Here is a 24,355-nt window from a genome sequence, read left to right on the forward strand (position 1 = left end):
ATGACAGTCTCATTGTGGTATGACAGTCTCATACCTACAAGGTCTCTGATAGCATCCACGTTTCTCAGGAAATCTCACTCAGGAAAGCGGTTCAGGGGAGGGATGAAAGGTGGCAAATGCTTGGTGCCATTCTATCCTTGTGACAGGAGAATAGAAATGCCGTCACCCCTTTTCCTAGCAAGAGGACTCAGTGGTTACTGGATGACTTCAGCCACCCCCATGGTCCAGGTGCCACTCTCCTCATTGTCTCTCCTTCAGTTTCTACCCCTAGGCACCTCTGGAGTCTGGCTGCCCCCGTCCACCTGCCCAGGCCTGCTCCCAGCTGCAGCGCCCACGCTCACCTGCAGAACTGGGACAGCCCCTAACTTGCCTCCCCTCCCGCAAGGCCCCCCTTCAATGCATTCTGCACAGTGCAGCTCCCTGGGTGTTCCTATGTGTGTAATGGACCACATCACTAAAACCCCTTAGTGACTTCCCTTGTCCTTGAGATTGATTCCAAATCCTTCACGTGACCTGCAGGCAGGCCCTCCTAAACTCTGGTCCCCTGGCCGTTTCCCCCATCTCCTCTCTGCCATGCCTCCACATGCCACATTCCTGCCAGCTAGAATGACCCTGGATTGCGGTGCCCCCCTCCCCTCCACAACCTCCCCCTTCCCGTCAAGTCTCAGCACACATGTCACGTCTCCAGGGGGGCTTCTCTGGCCACCAAGACCAGGCTGGGTGCTCTTTTTCATTTCACTTCTCCGGGGCCCAGCTCTGCCCGATCCTAGGGCCATCACGCCCCAACTGCCTACTCCATGTCTGCCTTCTCTACCAGACCGTGAGTGTCTGAGGCAGGGGGCCTGTTGATCTTGTTCACGGCTGCAGCCCCAGAGCCTAGCGCAGAACCTGGCACATAAAGGTGGCAGTAGACAATGGTAATCGAGGGTTTGAGAGGCAGTTGGGCATGCAGGTTCAAATCCTGGCCACGCCACTAACCAACTACTTGGTGTGAGGGACTCGCCCTCACTCTGTCACTCCTTAAATATTTAACAAATGAATGAAGTGATAAACTGATGACCCAAAAATGGCATCTCCAATGGCTAATGTTAAAGCCAGTAATCCTTTCCTAGAGGAAAGAAACTTTTACCTTCTGAAGTAGAATGCAGAAGGAAAAATTGAAATTTGAAGGGTACGTAACAAATCCTGATGGAATTTTATCCAAACGGCCTCTTTGGCTGGTGGCCAGCATAGCCTCTCGCACGTGGGTCCGAGCTGGCCTAGTGCAGTCAGAGAAAATAAGCACCAGACATTTCATTCTCCGGAGGAGGAACACATTCAACTGCTCAGTACTGTTCAATCACTCAATAATCACATCTTACTACTCAGGCGACCAAAGGAAGCAACTCACTGCACTGACAGGTCTGTTGGAGCAGAAGAAACAAGGGTTGCGTGTGCCTGGGGAGAAACAACCGCCCCCCATGCAGCGAACAATCCCCGTCTCACTTAGACGCGGAGATCTGGCGACCACACGGTCCTGGCGGTGTTCCGTAGTTACCGCCTGTCTGCTCTGCCCTGTATAATGTTCCCACTTGTTTCTTTGAAATGTTATTTAAATTTCCTCTATGCTAACAAAATAAATCAACTAAGCAGTTCAGAAAAGGGAATTTAATTGAAATGTTTGGCTTCCCGCTTATTTTGAGAACATGAAGCTTGATGTCGACCTTGACCATGCTATGGAAAAGGTATAGAATACAGGAAATTATCCAGGTTCATGCACCTTTCCAAAGGACTTAAGAGGAAAATACACCCATACCACAGAGCAGGTCCAGTTTTGCGAAATGATGTGTTTTTAAGGCAGAAGTCTTTACACGGGTGCTGGAAGAATTTCCAAGGGGTCAGACAGGCAGTTTTGAGGGAATAAATGACCAGACAGACCCTCACCTTCCATTTGCATTTTTCCTAAAACTGGCCTGGGTAAGACACCACCTCCCCTCTCCCAGCCTCCCGTCTCCCACTACAGAAAGGAAGGGTAGACTTCCCACCCACCCTGCACCTTAGCTGATGTCAAAACCTCCATGTCCTCTGACACAGGGGCACTTTGGGTATCAGTGTCCCTGAGTCTCCTTGAACCAGGCGCTGGGGTGGGGCTCCTTGCTGCCACAGGATTCTGGTGAGGGCGCAGGGAGGCGTGAGAAAGAGGGCTCTCCGGGGCACACTGGGCTGTTCCAGGTTCAGTTAGAGGTTGAGAACATGTAGACAGTAGAATGGAATGGGAATGATATGACTCTTGCCTAGTAACTTTCAATCCTTGACTATTCCCACAGATAGGACCACCGTGGGGCTAAGGGCCTGTGAGAGCAAAGCAAACGCTGACCCAAGGAGGTAACCACAGCGTTGGGCTGGTGCCCTTCCCCCCGCTTCCCCCACCTTCCCTCCCCCTCATCCACCCACCCCAGAATTAGAATTCAGAAACCAGGTGGGTGTCACAGGGATGCCCCACGGCACATGTACTGAACAGGGGAAAAATGGTATCAGGCCTCTGCTGCCTGAAAACAGGTCTGGTGGGGCGGGCTGCTTCGATGAGGAGAACCGCCTTCGTGAACTGGATTACACAAGAGACACTTTCCACAAATGAATGAGCTCCATCTGCAGCACCAGGTCTTAACGACAACAACAAATATACATATGTATTTGTATGTATATATAAAGTGTGTGTGTGTGTATATATGTATATATGTAATATGTATGTATATTTAAAAGCATTGGTTTAAAAGCATTTTCCAGAACAAGGACACTAACAAATGTTCATTCATGCTACTGTAATTATCTTATCTTTGTGGCAGTTTTTAGGTTGAACAAGTTGCCTCAAAGTGAAAGAGAAACGGTTGTCTGAGAAGTTGCGGCAAAGCCTCTTTGTGCTGAAACCAAAAACATAAATGTCACCAAGGGCTGAGTAACCGTTCTTTGAAAGTCAGGTAATTTCCAATTCTTAATTTTCAAAACAATCGAAGGAGGAGCGAATTGAGTTGTCATTCTCTGGCATGGAACTTGGAAGGAATTCAAAGAATCAAGTGACATTATTATAATACAACTGCCATTCTGTGTCTTTATTCATGGGTTCTCAGCACTTCTATGTCTACAAATAAAGAAGGAAAAAGGGAAAAGGAGGTGCTTCTGCGCTCTGTCTTTCTAGCAATAAGTATTATTTGTGCATTTATTCACAAACTAACTTTAAAAGTCAACCCATTCCATCACAAGTTGCAATTACAATGCAATTTCCATTTAATAATTACTTTGGTGCTTAACGATTTAGTAATGTGGACGAATAAAAGGGCTCCCAGGGAAAGTAACCCATTCTACGGAAAGGTTGATCAGACCATAAATTCCAAACTGGGCAGGTCACGGCAGGCAGTCACACCTCAGGCCTGTAACTTCTTTTTGGTATTTAATGACTTTTATTTTTCAATTACAGTTAATGTACAATATTATATTACTTTCAGATGTACAATAAAGTGATTAGACATTTATATAACTTACAAGGAGACCAGCCCAATAAGGCTGGCACCGACCTGGCACCATCCATACTTATTACAACGTTACTGACTTGTACATCTATTTCTCTGTGCTTCACTTCACAACCCCGTGACCATTTTTAGAACTGGCAATTTGCACACTTATTCCCTTTCCCCTTTTCACCCATCCCCCCAACACGCCTCTCATATAGCAACTATCAAAATGTTCTCTGTATCTGTTTCTGTTCTGTTTGTTCCTTTATTTGTTTTTTTTTTTTGGATTCCACATGTAAGTGAAGTCACATGGTATTTGTGTTTGTCTGCCTGACTCACTTCACTTAGCAGAATACCCGCTAGGTCATCCATGTTATTGCAGATGGCAAAGCTTCATTCTTTCCTGTGGCTGAATAATGCTCCATTGTATGCATGTTCCACATCTTCTTTATGCATTCTTCTAGCGATGGGCTCTGAGGTTGCTTTCATATTTTTGGCTATTGTAAATAAAGCTGCGATGAACATAGAATGCATATGTCTTTTTGAATTAGTGTTTTGGGTTTCTTTGGATAAATAGCTGGAATTTGAATTGCTTTGCCTTTGTTTTAAAGTCTGTTTTGTTTGATATGTAAGGGGGGCCCAAAGAAAACTGGAAATATCTTCCGGAGGGCAGGCCCCAGTAGTACAGGCTTCCCCCCACAGGTGAGTGTGCTAGGAGCCCATCTGTATCCGTGGACCAGCTGGTATTGTTGTGAGAGGCTGCATTGAGCTTCAGCGAATTTTCTTTTGAAGACTCAGTGAGTTTGCCCATTTCATAATGGGTGATTTATGAGCTCACCTGCCCACACCGAAAAAAATTAGCTGAAGTTCAGCAGTTTTTGACTGAAAAAAACATGACCGCCATGCCCCACCCTCCCTATTCACTTGATCTCATCCCAAGCAACTTTTTATTTGAATATTTCCCTGGATGAAAAAAGTCCTCAGAAGGAAACATTTTGACAATGTGGAAAAGGTGGAAAAAATGGCAGAAGCACTAAAAAGCAACAACATTGACAAGTTTGAAAACTGTTTTGAGCAATGGAAAAAATGTCTTGGTAGGTGTATTGCATAAAATGGAGAGTATTTTGAAGGTGACTGAAGTTTGAACATGTAAGAATAAATATACAATTTTTTATAAATAAATTCTGGGGCTTTTTTGGTCCCCCTCATAAGGATTGCAACCTCAGCTTTTTAAAATTCATCTCCATTTGCATGAAATATCTTTTCCCACAACTTTCAGTCTTTTTGGGTCTTGTGCTATCCTATCTTTTGATGGGAGCATTTAATCCATTTACATTTAAAGTAATTATTGATGAGTATGTAGTTGTTGCCATTTTATTATTAATTTTTCTTCTTAAAGAGGACCCTTTAACATTTCTTGTCATATTGGTTTGATGGTGATGAATTCCTTTCGTTTTTTTCTTGTCTGGGAAGCTCTTTGTCCTTCAATTCTAAATGATAGCCTTACTGAGTAATCTTTGTTGTAGGTCCTTGCTTTTCATCTCTTTAAATATCTTGTGCCAATCCCTTCTGGCCAGCAAAGTTTCGGCTGAGAAATCAGCTAACGAACGGTCTTAGGGGTGCTCCTTTGCTCGTAACTGTCTTTCTCTGGCTGCTTTTAAGATTCTCTGTCTTTAACCTTTGGCACTTTAACCATGATGTGTCTTGGCATGGACTTCTCTGGGTGCATCTTGTTTGAGACTCTCTGTGCTTCCTGGACTTCTATGTCTATTTCTCTAGCCATATTGTGGACATTGTCCATCACTATTTCTTCAAAAGGGTTAGCCATTCCTTTCTCTCTTCTCCTCCTGGTACCCCATGAGGCAATGTTGGTACATTTCATGTTGTCCCAGAGGCCCCTTAAAATTATCTTCACTTTTTTAAAATTTCTTTTCTCTTTTTGCTGTTCTGATTTGGTGTCTTCTGCTACCTTGTCTTCCAAACCACCGATTTGATCCTCGGCTTCATCTAATCTGTTGATTCCCACTAATATATTCTTCACCTCTGACTGGTTCTTTTTATGTTTTCTACATCCATTTTTATGTTGCCTGTCTCTCTGTTAAAGTTCTCACTGAGCTCGTCACCTCTTTCCCCGAGTTCATTTAGCATCCTTATGACCATGGTTTTGAACTCTGCATCTGGTAGGTAGACTGCATTTTGTTTAGTTCTTTTTCTGCAGTTTTGTTCTGTCCTTTCCTTTGGGACCTGTTTCTTTGTCTCCTCATTTTGGCAGCCTCCCCGTGTTTCTTTCTATGCATCAGGGAGAGATGCTACGTCTCCCAAGTCCCCTGAGCCACGTGCTCCAAGGGTGTCCCTTGTGGGGGTTGTGTGTGCCCTCCTGACGTAGTTAAGCCTTGACTGCTTTTGGAATGTCAGTGGGCAGGACTGACCCTCAGGCTGACTGGCTGTGAGATTGGCGTTGACTGTAGCGGGCGAACTATCACGCAGGGGCTGACCCGGGGCTGCAGGACTCCCTTTAGCACAGCTCTTGTGCCTGCGGAGCCCACCCTGTGCGTATGCTGTTTGTGCAGCTAATTGGGTGGTGCTCTGGTCTGAAGCCAGCCACTGGATGTGTTAGTGCAGAGGCCTCTTGGGACGTGCCCTTGTGCGGGCCAAGGTAAACAGATACCTGTGCCCACCTGGAGCCACCTGGCAGGAGCTACAAAGTTATCAGTGGTTGATCGCTGCCTGTACTGGGTTTGTGGGCACCCGAGAGAGGCTCTGAGGCCAGATGCCATTACTGCCAAGTTTGAGATCACAGGGCAAGAGGCACAGGGCACGCTGAAGCTAGACACTGCTTATTTGGGGTTTGTGGACTTTTCAGAGATTTTACGAAAGTCCTCAGCACAGGCTCAGGCCAGCTGCTGGTAAAGAAAAGCTGCTGAAAGAGGTTCCAGCCTGTGAGTAAACTGGGTCTCAGGGAATTCCCTGGAGTCTCAGGGAATCGCCAGGGTGGGGCGAGAGCAGTGTTAATTAGCCTGGTTAACAGAGACTCAGACTGGCAGGCTGGGTGGGGGAGGGCCCAACAAAAAACCGGGGGTGCCTGCCCTCTACCCCTCTGCCCCTCCAGCCCTTGCCCCGAAGCCAAACAGTTCAGTTCCTCCCTGTATGTCCCTACTCTGGAGCTCAGAGTGAGTGAGTCTGTACTCAGCCCTTTAAGAGAACATCTGGGATGCCAGCAGCCCCCCGTTCCACCTGGACAGAGTCCCCACTGATTTTCACAGCCAGAGGTTATGAGGACTCCTCTTCCTGCACTGGTGTTCTGGGCTGGGGAGCCCTGCGTGGGGCTGGGTGTCCTCGCCCCTCAGGGGGCACATTCCAGCCGAGATATCCCTTGGGATTCTTAACGGCCACAGGTGGGTGTGGGACCAGCCTGTTCCGCATCTCCATCCCTCCTACCAGTCTCGGCGTGGCTTCTTCTTTATATCCCTAGTGCAGGACTTCTGTTCAGCTAGATTTCAGGGGATTCTGAATGGTGATTGTTCTGCAGTTTAGTTGTAATTTTGAATGGTTTTGGAAGATTCTGAGCACCACGCTTGCTTCTTCAGTGGAAGGTCTTAAGCCAGCCCTTCCATTGCTCTGTGCATCTAGGTTAACACATCTTTGAATGTCAGAGGTATATACCCCGTGAAGGGGGTGTTAACCTTCAAGAGAACACATAATCTTAACTATCCTGTAATCCAATCCTGGCCTTGCATTCTCCACCTCCAGGTGTTTCCTTTCTTAATTTCAAATGTGTAAAAGAAGCTGTAAAACTTGTTATTTTCCGGAGAGTCTGAGATCTTGCTCCTTAGCATATGTTGTGAGTTTGTCTCAAATAAACACAAAAATTCTCTACTGTCAACATTTCTTACGCTGACAATAATACTGATGATTTATCAACACTTATTTGTGTAGATCAACTGTGAATTAATAGCTGAAAAAGTAACTTAATCCAGGAGAAATGAGTACTATGGATTTAGATTTCACTGGAAACATTTTAAAAATGTTTTTTAAATGTCAATATTTATAATATATCACTCATTTTCATAACTTCTAGGAAGCACACCAAAAGACTTTACTAAGACTTATGAAATGACTGTCACACAATTTCTGTTTCTCTTTCACTTAGAGGCAACCTGCTTAACCCAAATACTCAAAAGATTTGGGAAGTTGAAATATTAGTCCATTTCTGCAACTATTTTGTTATGCAATTTATGCATTACCTTAAAAATGTACCAGGAGTGTGTGTAGTTTTACTGGGGGTGTCTGTGAGCAAACACATTGAAGGCCACCACCGCTCTGAAGGGCTTGCAAAGGGAAAGATCCAGCCTGGACCAATTGACTAACAGCCAGGAAAAGTTTTCCAGAGTTGGAACTGTATTTCCTGGCCACTTCACTGGGTGTCCTTGACCCTGGATGGCAGCCAATGCCAGTGGAATTCGGGTCCAGAACGCTACGGTCTTTCCACCTTTGCAAGTTTTGTCTGGGATGCTTGACCTGAGGCTCTCTCTGGGCTGTGGCAGGGGGCCCGGCTGCCCCTCATCACCAGGGCTTGCCCTCCTGAGCACTGCGTGGGAGCACTCCCTACCCTGAACTTTGACCCCCCCTGGCTGCCCCTCCCTGGTGGAGCCTGCCTTAGGAGTGATCAAGAAGCCTGAAGCTTCTGACCCACAGACTGCCCCTGCCTATTGTCAGGGAGCCACGCACACTCACCCCTCTGTGACCTTCTGCTTCTAGATGGAAAGCTCAGCAGAGCCATTAAGTGAGCGGGGCTGGTACCAAGTGGGTTTTAATCTCAGCTCTACTATTTATTTATTTATTTATTTAATTTATTTATTTTTTTAAGGATTTTTTTTTTTTTAGATTTTATTCATTTTTAGAGAGGAGAAGGGATGGAGAAAGGGAGGGAGAGAAACACAATTTGTGGTTGCCTCTCGCACACCCCCTACTGCAGATTTGGCCTGTAACCCAGGCATGTGCCCTGACTGGGAATCGAACCAGTAACCCTGTCGTTCGCAGGCCGGTGCTCAGTCCACTGAGCTACACCAGCCAGGGCTCAGCTTTGCCATTTATTAACTGTCATCAGAAAGGCAGGCTATTAAACCCTCTTAGCAACTCAGTTTCCTTACCTATTAAATGGTGGTGACAAGGGAACCATCTCTGGGGGTTACAAGGACTACGTGGGATACTGAGCTGTTGTACAAGAGTTTAATACATAAGATTATTATTATTATTATTAAATGTAAGGTTTAGAATTTACAAGTGAACTCAATAAAGGAAAAAGTGGGACTCAGCAGACAGGATGCTGCCTGCTTCAATGGAGTGCCTCAGAGGGTGCAGGGTGGGAGTGAGCCCAGGCTCCGCTCCAAGGGCTGTGGCTGCCCATCGCCTCTGGCAAGGACAGCCCCTCCCTCCTGGGCAGCTGCCCCCCAGGTACACGACCACTGAGCAGGGCACCCCCATGGCTCAGTTTTCTCCCATAGCTGGGCTGGGGCCAGAAACACAGGAGTGTACACGGGGGGCGTAGGGCTGTCACAGAGCCAGCAGGGTCCTTGTGGACCTCCCACCTGCAGCATAAACCCCTTCCCCAGAGCATCGTCCTCCCCGTGGGTGCCTGAGGCAGCAGAGGCCTGGCAGGCCAAGCCGCCCGGGGCCCCTGACTACGCCGGCCAGGAAGGAAACCCACCTGAGCAGTGATGAGACAAACGAGGACCGGTCTGGCTTGGCGTCCACTATATCTTCGCTCCCCGAATCTCCAGCTCCCTCCTTCCCCACAGAGTCTTGATGTTGATCGTCTGCCATCTGGGAGGAGAAAAACAGAACAGAAAACTGGGATCCAGTGTGACGTCTTTAAATTAGCACTCCTTAGGTGCCACAGTTTTTACCTAAGCCTGGAGATGAGCAGTCTTGAACACGGAGACTCCAGGGCTGGGCTCCCGCCCCCATCAACTCATTCAAGCGCTTGAATGCCAACTCTATTTCAGGTATGTTCCAGAGAGGAGGACACAGTGGGGAGGAAAACCAAGTCCCCACAAAATCCAGCATCCACGACTTTGTTAAGTGTTCCCTGTGTACGGGGAGCTGAGGGATGGCCTTTCGAGGTCTGTGGCACCAAGAAACTCCCCTCAGTTTCTGCCAAGTGGTTTATCCTCTGCTCAGACCCAGTTCAAGAAAGGAGCTGCCTGCGGCATAAAGCGCTCTCTCTGTTTCCCATGATTTATCATGGTTTTACCAAAAACGGATGTCCTCAAATCTGACACTCCGTCATCTTCAGGGAACCCCTATGATCTAAAAGTTCCAATCTAACTCCATGTCTTTGGATTTTAAGGCCCTTCAAACTGTGGCCCACTGCCTGCTTTTGTAAATAAAGTTTTACTGGGACAGTCACACCCCTTCATTTACGAATCGTCTGTGGCTGCTTTTCCTGCCACAATCAGAGTTGAGCAGTTGTGACAACAGATAACAGGGCCCGTAAAGCCTAAACGACTTACGAGCTGGCCCTTCCCAAAACAGGCACGTTGATCCCTGATCTGGGGAAACTATGAGCCAACAGGACCCCTACTCACCTACCACTCCCTCTACACTGAGAAATAAAAATTACAGCGTAAGAACAGAAACTTGGATTTGTTATTGTTTTACCAACGTTATATTTTCAGTACTCCCAATAACACTGTTAGATCAGCCCTTTGATAATTGCCTTTTGACAGATGAGGAAGCTGAGGCTGAGAAGGTTAATGACTTGTCCCAGGCCATATAACTCGAAGACAGTGGGATTCAGGTTGAAGCCAGCAGCGAGCACTCCGGGCCACCCCTCACTGTCACACCATTAGCTCCCAGCTCCCTCGAGTCCTTGGGCGTACCACGCTCATTTCGGGTTCTGGCTGGGCCCATGGTTGGTTCTCTCTTTCTAGGAGTCACCGCCCACATACTTGCTGCTGACCCTGCCATCTTTGCCCCGTGCCCCTGCCATCTTTGCCCCGTGGTTCACTCTCCGTCTTCAAAATTCGGTGTAAATGGCACCTCTGCAGAGAGGTCATCCTTGATTACTCCTATGACATCGATACCCCCCACCCACCCAATTCCCATTCCCTTTATTTGTCTGGTCTATTTGCACTCTGCTTATTGCTTGGTTCATACATGACAATGTAAGTTCATCATGGCGCAGGTGCCCGGCACGCAGAGATGCTTACTAAATAGATACTAATCAAATGAAAAGCTGGGAAGAGAACCAGCTAAAAGTGATGCAGCTTGTCAGAGGCAGAGCCTATTCTAGCGTCATTTCTCCTAAATCGAGTCCCGCTTCCTTTCCCGAAAAGGGATGGGCCTCAAGAATGAAGACACAACTCTCCAGGCTGTAATTTCCACTGGTCCCAACCTCTGAGCCACTGTACAGAGCACTCCACAGGTGACAGGTGTAGGCCTGCATTCAACAGGGCCCCCTCGGGCACGTTTGCACTTGACTAGAAAACAAGAAGGCACTGATTTGTCAGAACATACTGTGTCCCAGAGCACAAGGAACGGCTTGTGGAAGGTGGGGGGGGGAAGGAATTCAGCTTGGCTGGGAGGGGTCCAAGACCACAAAGCATCCACCTAGTGGCCCTGAGCTCCTAGTGGCCTTGAGCTGACAGTGGAGTTATCACGTCGTCGCCTTCTAGCTCACCTTAGGGCTGAACTGGGCAGTGAGGGGAGAACCGAGAGGGAGGGAGAGAGACTCCCACACCAGATCTGTACAACAACCATTAGAAGTCAGGTGGCTGTCCTGTTTCTCAACACATCACAAATGCCCCTCCCCTTGCCACCAATGAGCTTTCAGCTTGGAGGCAGATGGGGTTTTCAGATTAGGACTCAAAATGTTTCTCCAAAGCAGAGATAACCCTATCCCCAGCGATAAGGGCAAATCCAGGCATACAGAAATGCTCAACAGTTTTTATTTCATTTCCTTTATATAGACTTAATTACCTTTCATTGTGGATTGGTATTTAGCAAAGCAGTAAAATATTTTCAGCTTAACGATAACCCACAACCTTCGGACCAACTAGTAAAATATTTTCAAAATGAGCAAGTTTGAGTTACGTAAGAGCCACCAGAAAAAAGACACACTAACTTCAACACAAGGCGTGAAGCCTTGAGCCTTTTGATTTCACTATCTTAGAGGCTGAATCTGGGTAGTATGTGGATATAATGACATGACCTTTATGTATATATATAAAGACCCTCAGCAAAATAGCCCTTTTAATATTGCTGGGACCACTGAGAAGAGTCATTTGATGAGTGTTTACTCAACTGTGCCAGGCGGTGTGCTAGGGCAGGGGCAGGGGGCGGTCGGGGGTGCTATACTTTGTAGCAAACTGGCCTGGTGTTGGAAGAGGCTCTGTTCCCCATAAAGGCATGCCACAAATGTGGGGCTGCTGTTGTGGTGTGTGTAGAACACCAGGGGACTGAGCCTCAGGAATTGGGGGAGGTTCTCAGGGGAGGAACTGTGTGACCTGAGATCTGAGAAGGGGAAGTGGGGGTGGGGTGGGGTGATGCAGGCAGAAGGAACTGCACACTTAGGAAACACCTAACCTGCTCCATCAAAGGACAGGCACAGCTCATATTCTTTCTTGGCCACTTGGAGGGGCTTTTGGCCATAGCTACAGAGGGGTGAAGTTCAGGCTGATTTCTATGGCTCCGTGGTGGGAGGACTTCCAGAACTTTCGCTCCAAACATTAGGCCAGCAGGGTCTGTGTGACACGCACAGCATCTTTCTGGGTCACTGCTGCCCACTGTAGGGCGGGCAGCAAACTCCCCTTCTAACACCCTGCCAGAGCGTATGTCTAAAACACGCTGGCGTGGTGTTGGGACTTGACTGTTTGAAGTCTGTAAGGCCAAACCTTCAGTGACTTTCTTATGCCCGGGAAGCTGGGCTTGATCTCTGAGTGAAATCAAGTTCACCCAGATCAAGGGTCGTGAATGAGTGGGGTGCCTGATCTCAGTCACATCATCTCAGTCAAGGCAAAACTTGGTGTTGACCCCTTCATTCCATGTGCCCTCGGCCCATCAAGAAAATCCAGTCCCATCTCAGCTCTCCTGTTCCTGGAGAGGCCACATCTGGCGTAACTTTCCTATATGTGTCCCCTTCCTGGGGCACAGGCTCAGAAAGCAGTCGGTCATTCACAGGATACTGCCTACTCCGTTGTTAAATATGCGTACCTTCTCTTAAGTAAATTCATACATGATATATATAAAGCATTAATAGTACCAGGCACTCTAGGCTAGTTATCACTATGGCTATTATCCACTATGACTCTCTTTGCACATTCAGAGCTTATCTTAATCCTCATCATTTTTTGTTCTAGTCACAGAACAGTGCCAGGTACACAGCAGGCACTCAATCAATATTTCCTTAAAGGTGTTATAACTGAAATGTACTTAAAATGTTTACGTTATTCCGTGTCCCAAATGAACTGCTGATATGGGACCCACAGCAGAACCAAAGGAAACGGGGGTGGGGTGGGGGGGGTGGGGGGTGGAGGCCATGGAGAGCCCAGTCGCGGCGAGCAGCACACCAAGGGTTAAACCGCCTCCTCCACCTACTAAGCACAGGACCTTGACCAAAGAATCCAACCTCTCCAAGCCTCTCTCTCTTCATCTGTAAACTGAGGCTGAATGGAATAATGCACGTACAATGCTACTCACAGTGTAACCCATTGTAAATGCTCAATGAGTATTTCCTGTCATCTCCACTGCCCGCACTCAAGACTATGAAAATATTCAACTGTCAAAAATGGTATTTTCAAATAACATTCACATTTGAAGCAGCTTTTATGGAGACCGGAAACAAAAACCCTTTCGTCATTATTTCTATACACACTTCACAGGCGACTGGGTACACATCTGGTAGGAAATCGCTTCTCAGCGACTGTCTGACTTTTTTTTTTTTAATGGGGGGAGGGAATGCAGCTGCTTCCTCCACAAACTAATGTAATACAACTTGCACCCCCTCTTGGCCGTGAAGACAACCGTCCTACGAGGCTCAAAGACAAGCATCCGCGAGGACCCCCACCTCTCTCCCCCTCTCCCCCGGCACTGGGACAACGAGGGGGCTCTGAGGGCTCCCAAGGGCTGCGCTGGCTCCTGACACTCAGAGCACTGCTAGGAAACTGGACCCTTTAACCCTCACCGCAGGAGAAACTTTGATTTCTCCAAAGAAAGGGCAGACGTGGGCCTACGCGGTACCTGTCTATCCAGGATGAAGGTCAGGCTGTGTGTAGGCCCTTAAGGAGGAAACGGACGGTCAGCAAATAAAAGTTAGGGCCCAGTTGTCTGCCAGTCCAGAAGTTCAAGGAAAAAGGCCTGGGAATGACACAATCACCTACCAGTAAACTTACTGCCCCATAAATGTCAAACTTGAATACACTGGTGACAGGGCAGCCTAAGAGTCCTGACTTTTCATTTCCTCAAGGGAACTTCAAGGGTCCAGCACAAGGGTGCCGCCGCAGTGATGATGGTAGCCCACGTGCAGCATACTAAGCCCTGACAGGGGCGATCAGCTGCTTCCATCCTCGCTGCAAACTCTAGCCAGGCCCTACAAACTGGCAAGCAAGGACGTGGGAACTGGAACCTGGGGGCTGTCAACCCTGCGAGAAGGCGGACCGCTCCTTCCCTTCTAAACCCACCTCTCCTCTTCCAACAGCACCAGGTGACGCAAGCTCGCTGGCTGGGAGGGAAAGGAGGTCACGCGGATCAAAGCGCCCGATGCTGGAGGCGTGGAGAGCCCTCTCGCCGAAGTTTCAGCGCAAGCGGTCGAGCCTCCCAGCGGCAAAGGACCGGCTCTTGGCAGCCCGGCAGCCTAGCAGCCAGTGCTCGCTGCGGAAGGAAGAACGCGCGGGACGGACGGGAGGACGGAAGAAGGGCTGGCGGGGGAGAAGAGGCCCGCCGCCCCGAAGCGGGAAAGACGAAAGCGGAGGCGGGAGCCGAAGTTACCGTTCCTCCGCGGCCAGAGCTTGCGGCCCCTACTGTCCCTCCGCAGCTAGCGTCTGAGGCCACTCTCGTAAAATCGAAAGTAAAAGCCGCCACGCTGGAGTGGGAGGAGTCGCGCGACAGTTCGAGGGGCCAGTGTTCGGGCTAGGGAGTGTGCACTCCCCGAAGGGGCGATGCGCACCGTCGCGGAAGACAGCGCCCTGCGGCTGACTGCGAGCAACTGTCGTGCGTCGTGTCTGGGGGCCGGGCACCCGGGGCGCCCAATGCAAAATAGGTCGCGCATTCCACAAACTTAGTCGCGGGCATAGCCCAGAGACAACACGCCCTTGCAAAAGTTGGTTGCCCGCAAAATGGCCCGGTCCACTGCGCACGTAGTTTCCAGAGAGCTCCCTCCGCAAAGATGCCGCGCGTACCGGAGAGCGTGTAGGTCAAGTTTGCAGAGATCTATGAGATCCGACGGTCCAGCTTACAGCCGAGAGGAGAAGAAGGCGCGTTCTGCAGCTTTGGCAGAGCTCCAACGCAGCGTCCTCAGTCACGCAGCGAACGGTGGAGCTCGCCTCCCACCCACCCCCCGCCCCCGCACCCCCCCGCTTCTTGTAGCGGGAAGATGCGGGGGTGGTGGGAGGTGCTCCTCAGAGCCTACCCCTCCCCTGCTCTCCCTTTCCGCAGCTGCCCCCCCTCTACACCTCGACTTGGGCCTCAGCACCGATTCAGGGGCCCAGTTCCCACACCCTTACAGCTCTTTCTAAGACGACCCTTCATCCCAGTCTTGGGTGAGTCGCACCCTCCCGGGGGCTCGGCACGCACCTCTGCATAAATTACCTTCTTCCAAGGTGGAGTCAAGCAGGCTACGGTGGGATGCCCTGTGACCTTCTGGGCCTCCAGAACTTTTTCCCACGCTGGGGAGCGGCTGTCATCGCGAGTGGGCGGTAGGATTCTAACTCAGCTTTGAGCAAGTTTCCATCACAAATCACAGCCCATGTGACCTGATGTAGCGCGCGAATCGTCCCCAAAATATTAATGAGCACCCCCAGGTGTCAGCCACTGGGTTTGTAGCCGTGAGTTAGTTTAAAATGGGAGACTATACTTCCACAGATTCCACTTCACTCCTACCCCCAAGCCACCCCTACTTGACGCCAACACACACACACACACACACACACACGCACTCACACTCACACTCACACTCACACATGTCTTTCTTCACCTTTTGGCCTCCACCGAAGACCACCATTGCCTTTCTCTCCAGGACTCCTCAGGGGGAGCAGCTAGTTAACTCAGTCACACTGAGGTGTACATAGTTGAGAAGATATTAGTCGTGTATATACCAGAGATATTTGCTCGTAAAGAACTATCAACGCCTGGAGTGAAGGGAGTGAAACTTCGCAGTGTGACATCAGGCAAGAACCTCACCTTGTCTTATGGTTTGCTTGCTTTGCTCTGGGCCTGAGACTCATATTGTCTCTAAAATCTCACCAGGTAAGGACACTTCATTGGTTTAAGAAAGACTGGTCCCAGGCAAGTGTAAAGGAATGATTATAATTTATCAGTTTATGTGAAAACCCTGAATTCCTAAATATATTTTTAACAGGCAGTTACGCTGTTTCCCAACATGGCTGTTCTCTGGGCTATTTGTATCCACCCAATTCATCCTTGAAATTAACATGCAATGGGATGATGCTGGGAGGTGGGGCCTTTGGGAAGTGCTTATTTATGAGTGTGAAGCCCTGGCACATGGGACTAGTGCCCTTATAAAAGAGGCTAGGCAGGGCTTCCTGGCTCCTTCCACCTTGTAAAGACACAGAGGAAAGTTGTCCTCCTCAACTGGGAAGAGCACCTTTACTGGAACTGGGCCATGCTGGCACCTTGATCTTGGACGTCTAGCCCCCAGGACTATGAGCTCAAATTTCTGTTGTTAGAACCTTCCCAGTCTGTGGTATTTAGTTATAGCTGCCCAAACAGACCAAGGTACCATGTAGGACTCATTAATACCCATGCTCCTGAAATGTTGGGGGTAAATTCCTTTTTTAGGGAATTCAGTTATGAACCACTTGAGAAATGAATGGTTCATAAATCTTAATGGAAAAGTCCTAATGGTAAAGCAAATAAGTTGCTCTCTAATTCATGTATCATTTACACATGTAACGTTTTGCAGGGTATTCCTGAAATAGAGTACAACCACGCTAGATGCGGAAGGGGCCCCAGCAGGTAATCTCTCCACTTATCTTACATGGAACTTCTGAGACTCGGAGAAGTTGCCCACATCACAAGCTCGCAAGTGGCAGAAGCAGGATCATGTTGTCTGGAAATGTAATGAATTTTCCATCCACAAGGCTTTATCATGAATTAGATCATGCCAATATTTACATGTGTCGAACACTTCAATATTGCTGGCTCAGAAAGACGGTTTGAAGGATAACTCTTTTTTTAGTTCTTCACTGTGGGCTGATGTGCGGAACCACAAAGGTGCCATTGTCAGGCTGGGTTATCAGCAAATAAAATGTAGTGGTAACAGATAAAATTGGACGTGTATGGAAGGGAAGGAATGACTGTGAACTTTTTCCTGTCTAATAATTATACTGACCCTTAGGGTCTAAGTGATAGGCTCTTCCAACTGCAGTCCCTGTGTCTGTCCAGCCTGGGCCCACACTGTTATTCTGCGCTGCCTTTCCATACACACGTGAGTCGAGTTTGAGTCTTCCTCCTCACACTGGGGAAAGAATCCCACATTCACCATTCGGATGGCTGCCCAAGGGCTGGCCTCACGGGTGCCCCTGGGCAGGTCTCTCTGGACCTTGCGTCCGGCCTCGGCAATGGTACCTAGCTCCGCATGGGCTCTGGCCATGTCCACGTGGGCACAGCCAACAGTGCCTTTGGCCTTCTCCTGCCCTTGCGTTTTCCCTGTTGCTGTGGAGGCATGAGATGCTTGGGGACTCGGTGAACACACACATGGATGGCATGGCCGTGTAGGGAGGTGAACACGCCAAGGGGGCAAAACTTTCACCCACGGGAGACGGAGGCCAGCAGACAAATGCTTCCTTTCTCTAGCAGATGTTCCTGAGTCGTAGATGTTCAGAGGGCCTCTTGGAAGATGGAGATCAAGCGACGCAGTGCACTTCATATCAAGGGGTGGCCACTCGGAGAACGAACCCTGCTATCCACTCTCCCCGCTCCATTCCTGCCCCTGGCCCTGGTTCCCTGGTGCACTTCCGAATAGAGTCTTTGCACGTAAGCCTTTGCCTCGGGTTCTGTTTCTGGGGAACCCAGGCCAAGACAGATGCTGTCTGAACCAATCCTGATGGCCAGGGGACCTCCTTGGCTAAGGCTTCCTTGGCCGGAGGTCATCACTGCGACGGGAGGGGCTTGTCCGGATGTGAGAGAGAGGGGTGGCTGCCAGGGAGACCTTGTCTGATGACAAGTAGGTGGGGCCTCTGTGTACCTTACCCGGCAATGTAGGTTCGCTTTAGTTCCTTAAACCGTCCCATCCACAGACAGTTTCTCCTCACAAACTCTGACATCTAATCGGTGCCGTTTAAAAACATAAGTGACGGCATACGTCAAAGTTTACATCTTTCATTTTGGCAAGTCTTTTGTTTTCTTTTTTTAAGTCTTGTGCAAATTATTTGTTTATTTTTTAAAGATTTTATTTATTTGTTTTTAGAGAGAGGGGAAGGGAAGGAGAAAGAGAGGAAGAGAAACATCAATGTGTGGTTGCCTCTTGCATGTCCTCTACTGGGGACCTGGCCCGCAACCCAGGCATGTGCCCTGACTGGGAATCGAACTGGTGACCCTTTGGTTCACAGGCCGGAACTCAACCCACTGAGCTACACTAGCCAGGGAATCGTTTTGGCGAGTCTTGTTTTCATAAGGCTGACCAAGAACACGTAGCAACTATGGGTACCATCAACCACCACCTCAGGCAGAGAAGAAGTCACTTTTTCTTCAGTTGAACTCTGATGGTGGTCCCTGATTGCCCCTGCACCCACCCCGCACCCCCGATTACGATGGAATTCTTTCTCAGTGATTACTGGGGCTTCCAGCCCTCTCCCTAGGTAAGGTTAGAGAAATTCAGCAGAGTAGACTATTTGGCGAAACTACAGGTCTTCTATTTTTGTCTTTGCTGCTCCCTTCACCCAGGCTGCCCCGTATGTATTATGTTTCAGTGTGAGAGTCTTCCTGAGCCTGGAGTCCCTAAGGACAGTCCCCTTCCCTCCAGGTGCTGCTATGGGGAGCTTCCGGCTGCACCCTCTCCAGGGTGCTTGTGGACGCTCCCCCTCTTCACTTTCGCTTCGCAGCCTCCTCCTCCCCGTTGGCTCTCCCAACACAAAAACGCCACTGACTTCTCTCCTCCTGCAGACTTTGCAACATAATAGCTTTCTCAGAGTTTTTAGGCCAAGGGTCACTAACTGGTAGACGGCCAACCAAATACTGCGCAGGGCCCTGTTGTACTGTTTTGCTCCCAGTGTTTTACAAGTCAGGGAATTTCCTGTGTGAATGCAGATACTGGGCTTCTCTGGAAAAATTGGAATATTGGCAACGCTGGGTACTCATGACAAACTGGCTAGGGTGTGTGTCCTTCCATTTGGGAAGGTTCCTACCATAACCTATGACTTCATCTCTGGCCCCGGTAGGCATTTGGGTGAGAATATTAAATTTATTTCATTGATTCTAAGAATAGTTATTGAGCACCTTTTCCATGTCAGTCCTGGGGGTAAGCAGCAACAGCAAGGAGGAAGGACCCTGTTCCGATGGAAGGAGATAGATAACTTTAAACAGTGGAGGCTCCGTCTTTAAGAAGTCAGTTCGTGTAACTGCCACGAAGCACCTAAGACGATGAAGGTTGTAGCAGGTTGTGAGCTGCTACAGGAAATATTTAGGTAGACGCAAAAGGCAATGAGGGGCTTCACAAAACCAGAAAGAGGCGGTGAGTCTTTAAGTTGCCCCGCTTCAGGCCTGGGAGGCGAGGAAATCCACAGGCCTATTTTGGAACATTAACCTCCAGAGACCCAAACCCCGAGGGTTCTCATTGGTTCTTATTTTTGCATTCTAGCAGAAGCTACACAGAAATTGATATCTTACTCAGTGTTCAATTGTCAATATTTTTATTACATAAAGCTAGGATTCAAGTATGGTATTTTACCCTTCCCACAGAGTGAATCAGTCCCGCTTGAGTGCCCATATTTCCGGGAGCTGGCCTTTCTGCGTTAGTCATCCAGCTCGCAGAGCAAGGCTTTCTAATTTGATCGCTGCGTGAGGGGGTGCTGTTTTCTTCAGGGTTCTTTTCTGGGGTTATGATCACAGCTAGTATGAAACTGCTCCATGCTGCCTGATCATACACCAGGGTCTGGTCATCCACATACACATGATGCTATTGTGAGTTCACTTTTCTATTTAGAGAAGCACGTCAGCTAGAAATACCTCCACCTCGTTTCCCAGACGCATGCGTGCCAAGCAAGTCGCCAAAATAGCCCCTTGAGTAAGTGGCAGCTTTAAAAACCACCCAGCTGCCGACTTCCAACTAGAAGGTCAGCAAAGGAAAGTGGAAGTGGGACTCTGAACGATCCAGGTGCCCCCAGAATTTTGTAGTGGTTGGGATTTTGAAGACTTGAAAAACTAGCCTGGGGCTGCTCCTTGGATTCCTTGCCCGGTGCCTATCTCTGCCTTCTCCCCTCGGGGTTCAGGATGAACGTGCAGGCCTGTTCCAGGTGTGGGTTCGGGGTGTATCCTGCTGAGAGGGTCAGCTGTCTGGATCAGGTCAGTGGACGTTTCTTGGCCTTTGGGAATAATAACAAACGTGGAAAATTTATCTTCTCACACACGGGCATGTGGGTCATTTTGAACCACCCACCAAAGGTGAATTTCTCACCTTCTTTCAGTTCTACCCGTTTCTAGCTATGTCTTCTATATTACTCATTTATTTAACATATTGTAGCTGTGTGTTTTTAAATCACCATGGTATGACTAAAGCTAATTTTTCACCCTGAAATATAGATGAATCCTGAGTCTGAAGATATATTTGGTAAATCTTTTCTATACGATTTCTAGATATGGCATAAAGCGTGCTTTCACTGTGAAGTGTGCAAGATGATGCTGTCGGTTAATAACTTTGTGAGTCACCAGAAAAAGCCATACTGTCATGCGTAAGTATTTGCTGGCCCTCCCCACCACCACTTGAGCTTTCTAAATTTGTTTAACAAGTAGCCAGTCAGAGCGTCAAGTCATGCACTCTAGGGGTAAATCCAAGAAATGTCTTCCCCAAAGTTTTTACTTACAGTCCTTGGTGAGACCTAAGGCAGGAGGAGTTCATGCAATGAATAAAAAGTTGCAAGTTGCAATTTTATTCTTACAAGTAAAAGATCAAATCTATGCATTATAACTCCATGCCAAACTATAAAATAGTGTGCAGAGCCATATAATTGCCCTGACTATATGCATAGAGAGAGTTAACATTTTTTATTTTAAATAATTTCAGCATCCTTTTCTATTCAGAACATTTTTAAGTGATCATTTGCAGTTAAATTTGGTCTTTATATATATTGAATTTATTTGTTTTTTTTGAAGACTTATTGTCTGGAAAATCGTTAACTATTGTCTTATATTTATTGATTAAAAATGACTGTATCTTTAAGATAAGTCCCTTGAGCATCTGGGATAAAGTACCTTTCTAATTTTGATTTACACCTGTTTTTTGTAGCCATAACCCCAAGAACAACACCTTCACCAGTGTCTATCAAACTCCGTTAAATCTAAACATGAGGAAGTCTCCAGGACACATCCGTGGGGTGAGTACTTAATTTTGAATTTCAGGAGAGGCTTTAGGGAAAGTTTCTTAGCTCAGGCACCTATTAAATTCTTAAGTGCGTGTCTATGTGTGAACCCGCGCGTTGTCTTCACATACACACACGCAAAGTGCGTTTGAGTAGTAAATACTGCACCTGGCCCTACCACAGGGTAGGGGCCAACACCCAGGAGAACGACTACCTGAGGTTCTCGTAACCAGAGTAATATCCGTGAATCTGCCTGCTCTGGACACACGATGACAGTTTATACAATAGGCCCTGTGTACACTAGGCGCCTAATACATAAAACAAAGTTTATTTAGTTCGAAGATGCCCAAGAGTCTTTCCTTTCTTTCCTGCATAATTGTTTCGGTATGGGCAAATTAAAAACCTCTATTTCACACCTTTAAATATCTCCAAATTCAGTAATGCTTAACCTTATTTCCGGCCTCTCTTTCCCCTTGGGGTAGCAGTAGGTGAAAGGTATTCTGATTTGGAATGATATTTCATGGGTGATGAACGAGCCTCTTCAAAAACCAACAGTGGAGTTTTGTCAAATAACTAGCTGTTGATTGAACACTGCATTTATTAAAACGATGAATTACGTAACTTGTCTCTTGCCCATGCCCCTCGAGAGAAGTTCTGTGGGAGGGAGCTGGTGGCGTTCTAAAATTAGGAGATTACACGGGGGTGGAAGGCTTTCCGGTGGCCTGCCTCCCTAGTATCACCTGGCCTCGTGCTGGCTCTCCTGCAAGCTCAGGCCGCACCCCGCTCAAGCAGACATGTGTTAGACCAGTGTAACCTCACCGTGTGGCTCTCTCTACGTGCTCCATCCAGATTACTTGTTTTGCTAAGTACTTTGCACTAACTGTGGTTTATTATTGTTTAACAAGTTTGTATAACATTTACTGTACATTTTTTGCATCATTTGTTTAATGCACATTGTGTCCAATTAAGTAAATGCTATTATTATCCCATTTTCTTGATGAGGAAATGCATTGCGGCTCAGATACCATTGATTTCTAAGGATTCACCTGCCTTAAGAATTCACAAGCAGGCTTAGATGACTGAGAAGGCTAATTCTTTTAGGATTTTTTTTTCATCTCTTAAGGTCTAATACTGAATTTAGCTCACACGTAAATCAAGTGCCAAACACTCTGCTAGGTTCTCTATCTGCGCTATCTCATTTATTCTTCACAAGAAACCTCTGTGATAGTATCCTGTTAGAGCTGGGGAGGCTGAGGCTCAGGGGGACTGAGGACTTGCCCATTGTTACCCAACTGGTTGAGTGGGCGTAAATCCAGATCTCTCTGACTCTGGAACCCACGTCCTAACCTTCTCCCCTGGCCTACTCTCACGTCCCTACGGGATGGCAGACTGTCCAGGAGGGGAAGTGCTCGTTGGAGTGTGCAAACGTGCCGGTGTTTCTGAAGTTGTGTGGCCAGAGCTTGACAGATGAAATGCAGGAGATGTGCTCATACATCAGACTGCTCTTTGTGTATGTTCTGCTCTCTGCAAAAAGATGATGTGTGGTGTTGTATGGCATGATACCATACTCAATTCAGACTCCCTGTGCAAGTGAAACATTTGAAAAAGGGAAAGGAAGGGGGTGCTTCAGTGATGGTGATGAAGGAGACAACCAGGGTACAGATTTTGAGCTGGCTGAAGGCAGATTGGCATTTTTCAATTTTTTAAATGCCACTCTTTTAAAAAATAAATAAATATTTATGAAGACAAAATGTCCTGTTTGGTAGGTAGATGTGAATGAAATGTTTAGAAGAATGAACTGTCTAGGATTTTTCCATCCAGAGAACAAACATTAGCCCTTAAAGCTCCCTTACCCCATTAGGAATATTTGAGGCTTTCCCCCCTTCTTCCTACTTCCTCGGAGAAATTACAAACCTCGTGCTGGATTCGTGCTGGATTTGTGCTGTGCGAGGGGGACTGCAAATATGGCTTCCTCTCTCTTTTGCTCACATGGTTCTGATGCCTTAAGTCTGTGGCTCTCAAGGAGGGCAGTTTTACCCTCCAGGGGACATTTGATGATGTCTTTTTTTTAATGTATATTTTATTGACTACCCTACTACAGTCGTCCCATTTTTTCTCCCCTTTATCCTCACTCTGACCTGCATCCCTCCACCCTCCAGCACCCCTTCAACCTTTTAGTTCGTGTTCACAGGTTGTACATCCAGGTTCTTTGGCTTCTCCACTTCCTGTACTATTCTTAACATCCCCCCATCTACTTTGTACCTGCCATTTATGCTACCTATTCCTTGTACCTTTTCTCCCATTCTCCTCCTCCCCCTCCCCACTGATAACCCTCCATGTGATCTTCATTTCTGTGATTTTAGCTCCTGTTCTAGTTGTTTACTTAGTTTGCTTTCTTTTTTATAGGTTCAGTTGTTGACAGTTGTGACTTTGTTATCATATTACTGTTCATATTTTTGATCATCTTCTTTTCCTTAGATAAGTCCCTTTAACATTTCATATAATAAGGGTTTGGTGATGATAAACTTCTTTAACTTGGCCTTATGTGGGAAGCACTTTATCTGCTCTTCCATTCTAAATTATAACTTTGTTATATAGAGTAATCTTGAATGTAGGTCCTTTCCTTTCATGACTTTGAATACTTCTTTCCAGTCCCTTCTTGCCTGTAAGGTTACTTTTGAGAAATGAGCTAATGGTCTCCTAGGAACTCTTCGGAGGTAACTCTGTCCTTTCCTCTTGCTGCTTTTAAGATTCTCTCCTTATCTTTAATCTTGGCTAATGTAATTATGATGTGCCTTGGTGTGTGCTTCCTTGGGTCCAACTTTTGGGGGACTCTCTGAGCTTCCTTGACTTCCTGGAAGTCTGTTTCTTTTGCCAGATTGGGGAAGTTCTCCATTATTTGTTCAAATAACTGTTTAATTTCTTCTTCTTCCTCTTCTCCTTCTGGCACCCCTATGATTTGGATGTTGGAATGTTTAAAATTGTCCTAGAGGTTCTTAAGCCTCTCCTCATTTCTTTTTTTGAATTGTTGTTTGTTCATTCTGTACTGGTTGAATGTTTATTTCTTCCTTCTACTCAAATCCAGAAGGATTTGAGTCCTGGTTTCCTTCCTTTCAC

The 24,355-nt window shown here is 47.4% G+C and overlaps 2 protein-coding genes and 1 long non-coding RNA gene across 10 annotated transcripts in view; 2 read left to right on the forward strand and 1 right to left on the reverse strand.

Annotated features, from left to right (window-relative positions):
* Positions 1 to 15,401, reverse strand: part of CASP7 (caspase 7) — a 35,196-nt gene extending 19,795 nt beyond the window's left edge. Inside the window, exons 1-2 of one of the 3 annotated variants that reach the window (XM_037063885.1) lie at positions 15,294 to 15,401; positions 9,196 to 9,311 (exon numbers count right to left, since the gene is read on the reverse strand). In XM_037063885.1, the coding sequence (XP_036919780.1) occupies positions 9,196 to 9,311 (116 nt within the window). In that variant the 5' untranslated portion in view covers positions 15,294 to 15,401. Of the gene's footprint in view, positions 1 to 9,195; positions 9,312 to 14,167; positions 14,316 to 14,474; positions 14,574 to 15,293 lie in introns of those variants that run through there. The other 2 variants (XM_037063884.1, XM_037063883.1) reach the window with 2 other exon arrangements.
* LOC118999406 (uncharacterized) lies at positions 14,703 to 17,697 on the forward strand. The gene is made up of 3 exons (XR_005069101.1): positions 14,703 to 15,017; positions 15,721 to 15,950; positions 16,627 to 17,697. It is a non-coding gene; the product is annotated as an uncharacterized LOC118999406 (long non-coding RNA).
* A 2,175-nt stretch (positions 17,698 to 19,872) lies between these two features.
* Positions 19,873 to 24,355, forward strand: part of NRAP (nebulin related anchoring protein) — a 66,363-nt gene continuing 61,880 nt past the window's right edge. For 4 of the 6 annotated variants that reach the window (XM_037063887.1, XM_037063889.1, XM_037063888.1 and 1 more), the window contains exons 1-3: positions 19,873 to 20,225; positions 20,517 to 20,611; positions 21,166 to 21,253. In XM_037063887.1, coding sequence (XP_036919782.1) covers positions 20,154 to 20,225; positions 20,517 to 20,611; positions 21,166 to 21,253 — 255 coding nt within the window. In that variant the 5' untranslated portion in view covers positions 19,873 to 20,153. The remainder of the gene's footprint in view (positions 20,226 to 20,516; positions 20,612 to 21,165; positions 21,254 to 24,355) is intronic. The other 2 variants (XM_037063891.1, XM_037063892.1) reach the window with 1 other exon arrangement.

The sequence above is a fragment of the Sturnira hondurensis genome, unplaced genomic scaffold (genome assembly GCF_014824575.4).
Source record: "Sturnira hondurensis isolate 20B ecotype Veracruz unplaced genomic scaffold, ASM1482457v3 Scaffold0014854, whole genome shotgun sequence".
Taxonomy (NCBI): domain Eukaryota; kingdom Metazoa; phylum Chordata; class Mammalia; order Chiroptera; family Phyllostomidae; genus Sturnira; species Sturnira hondurensis.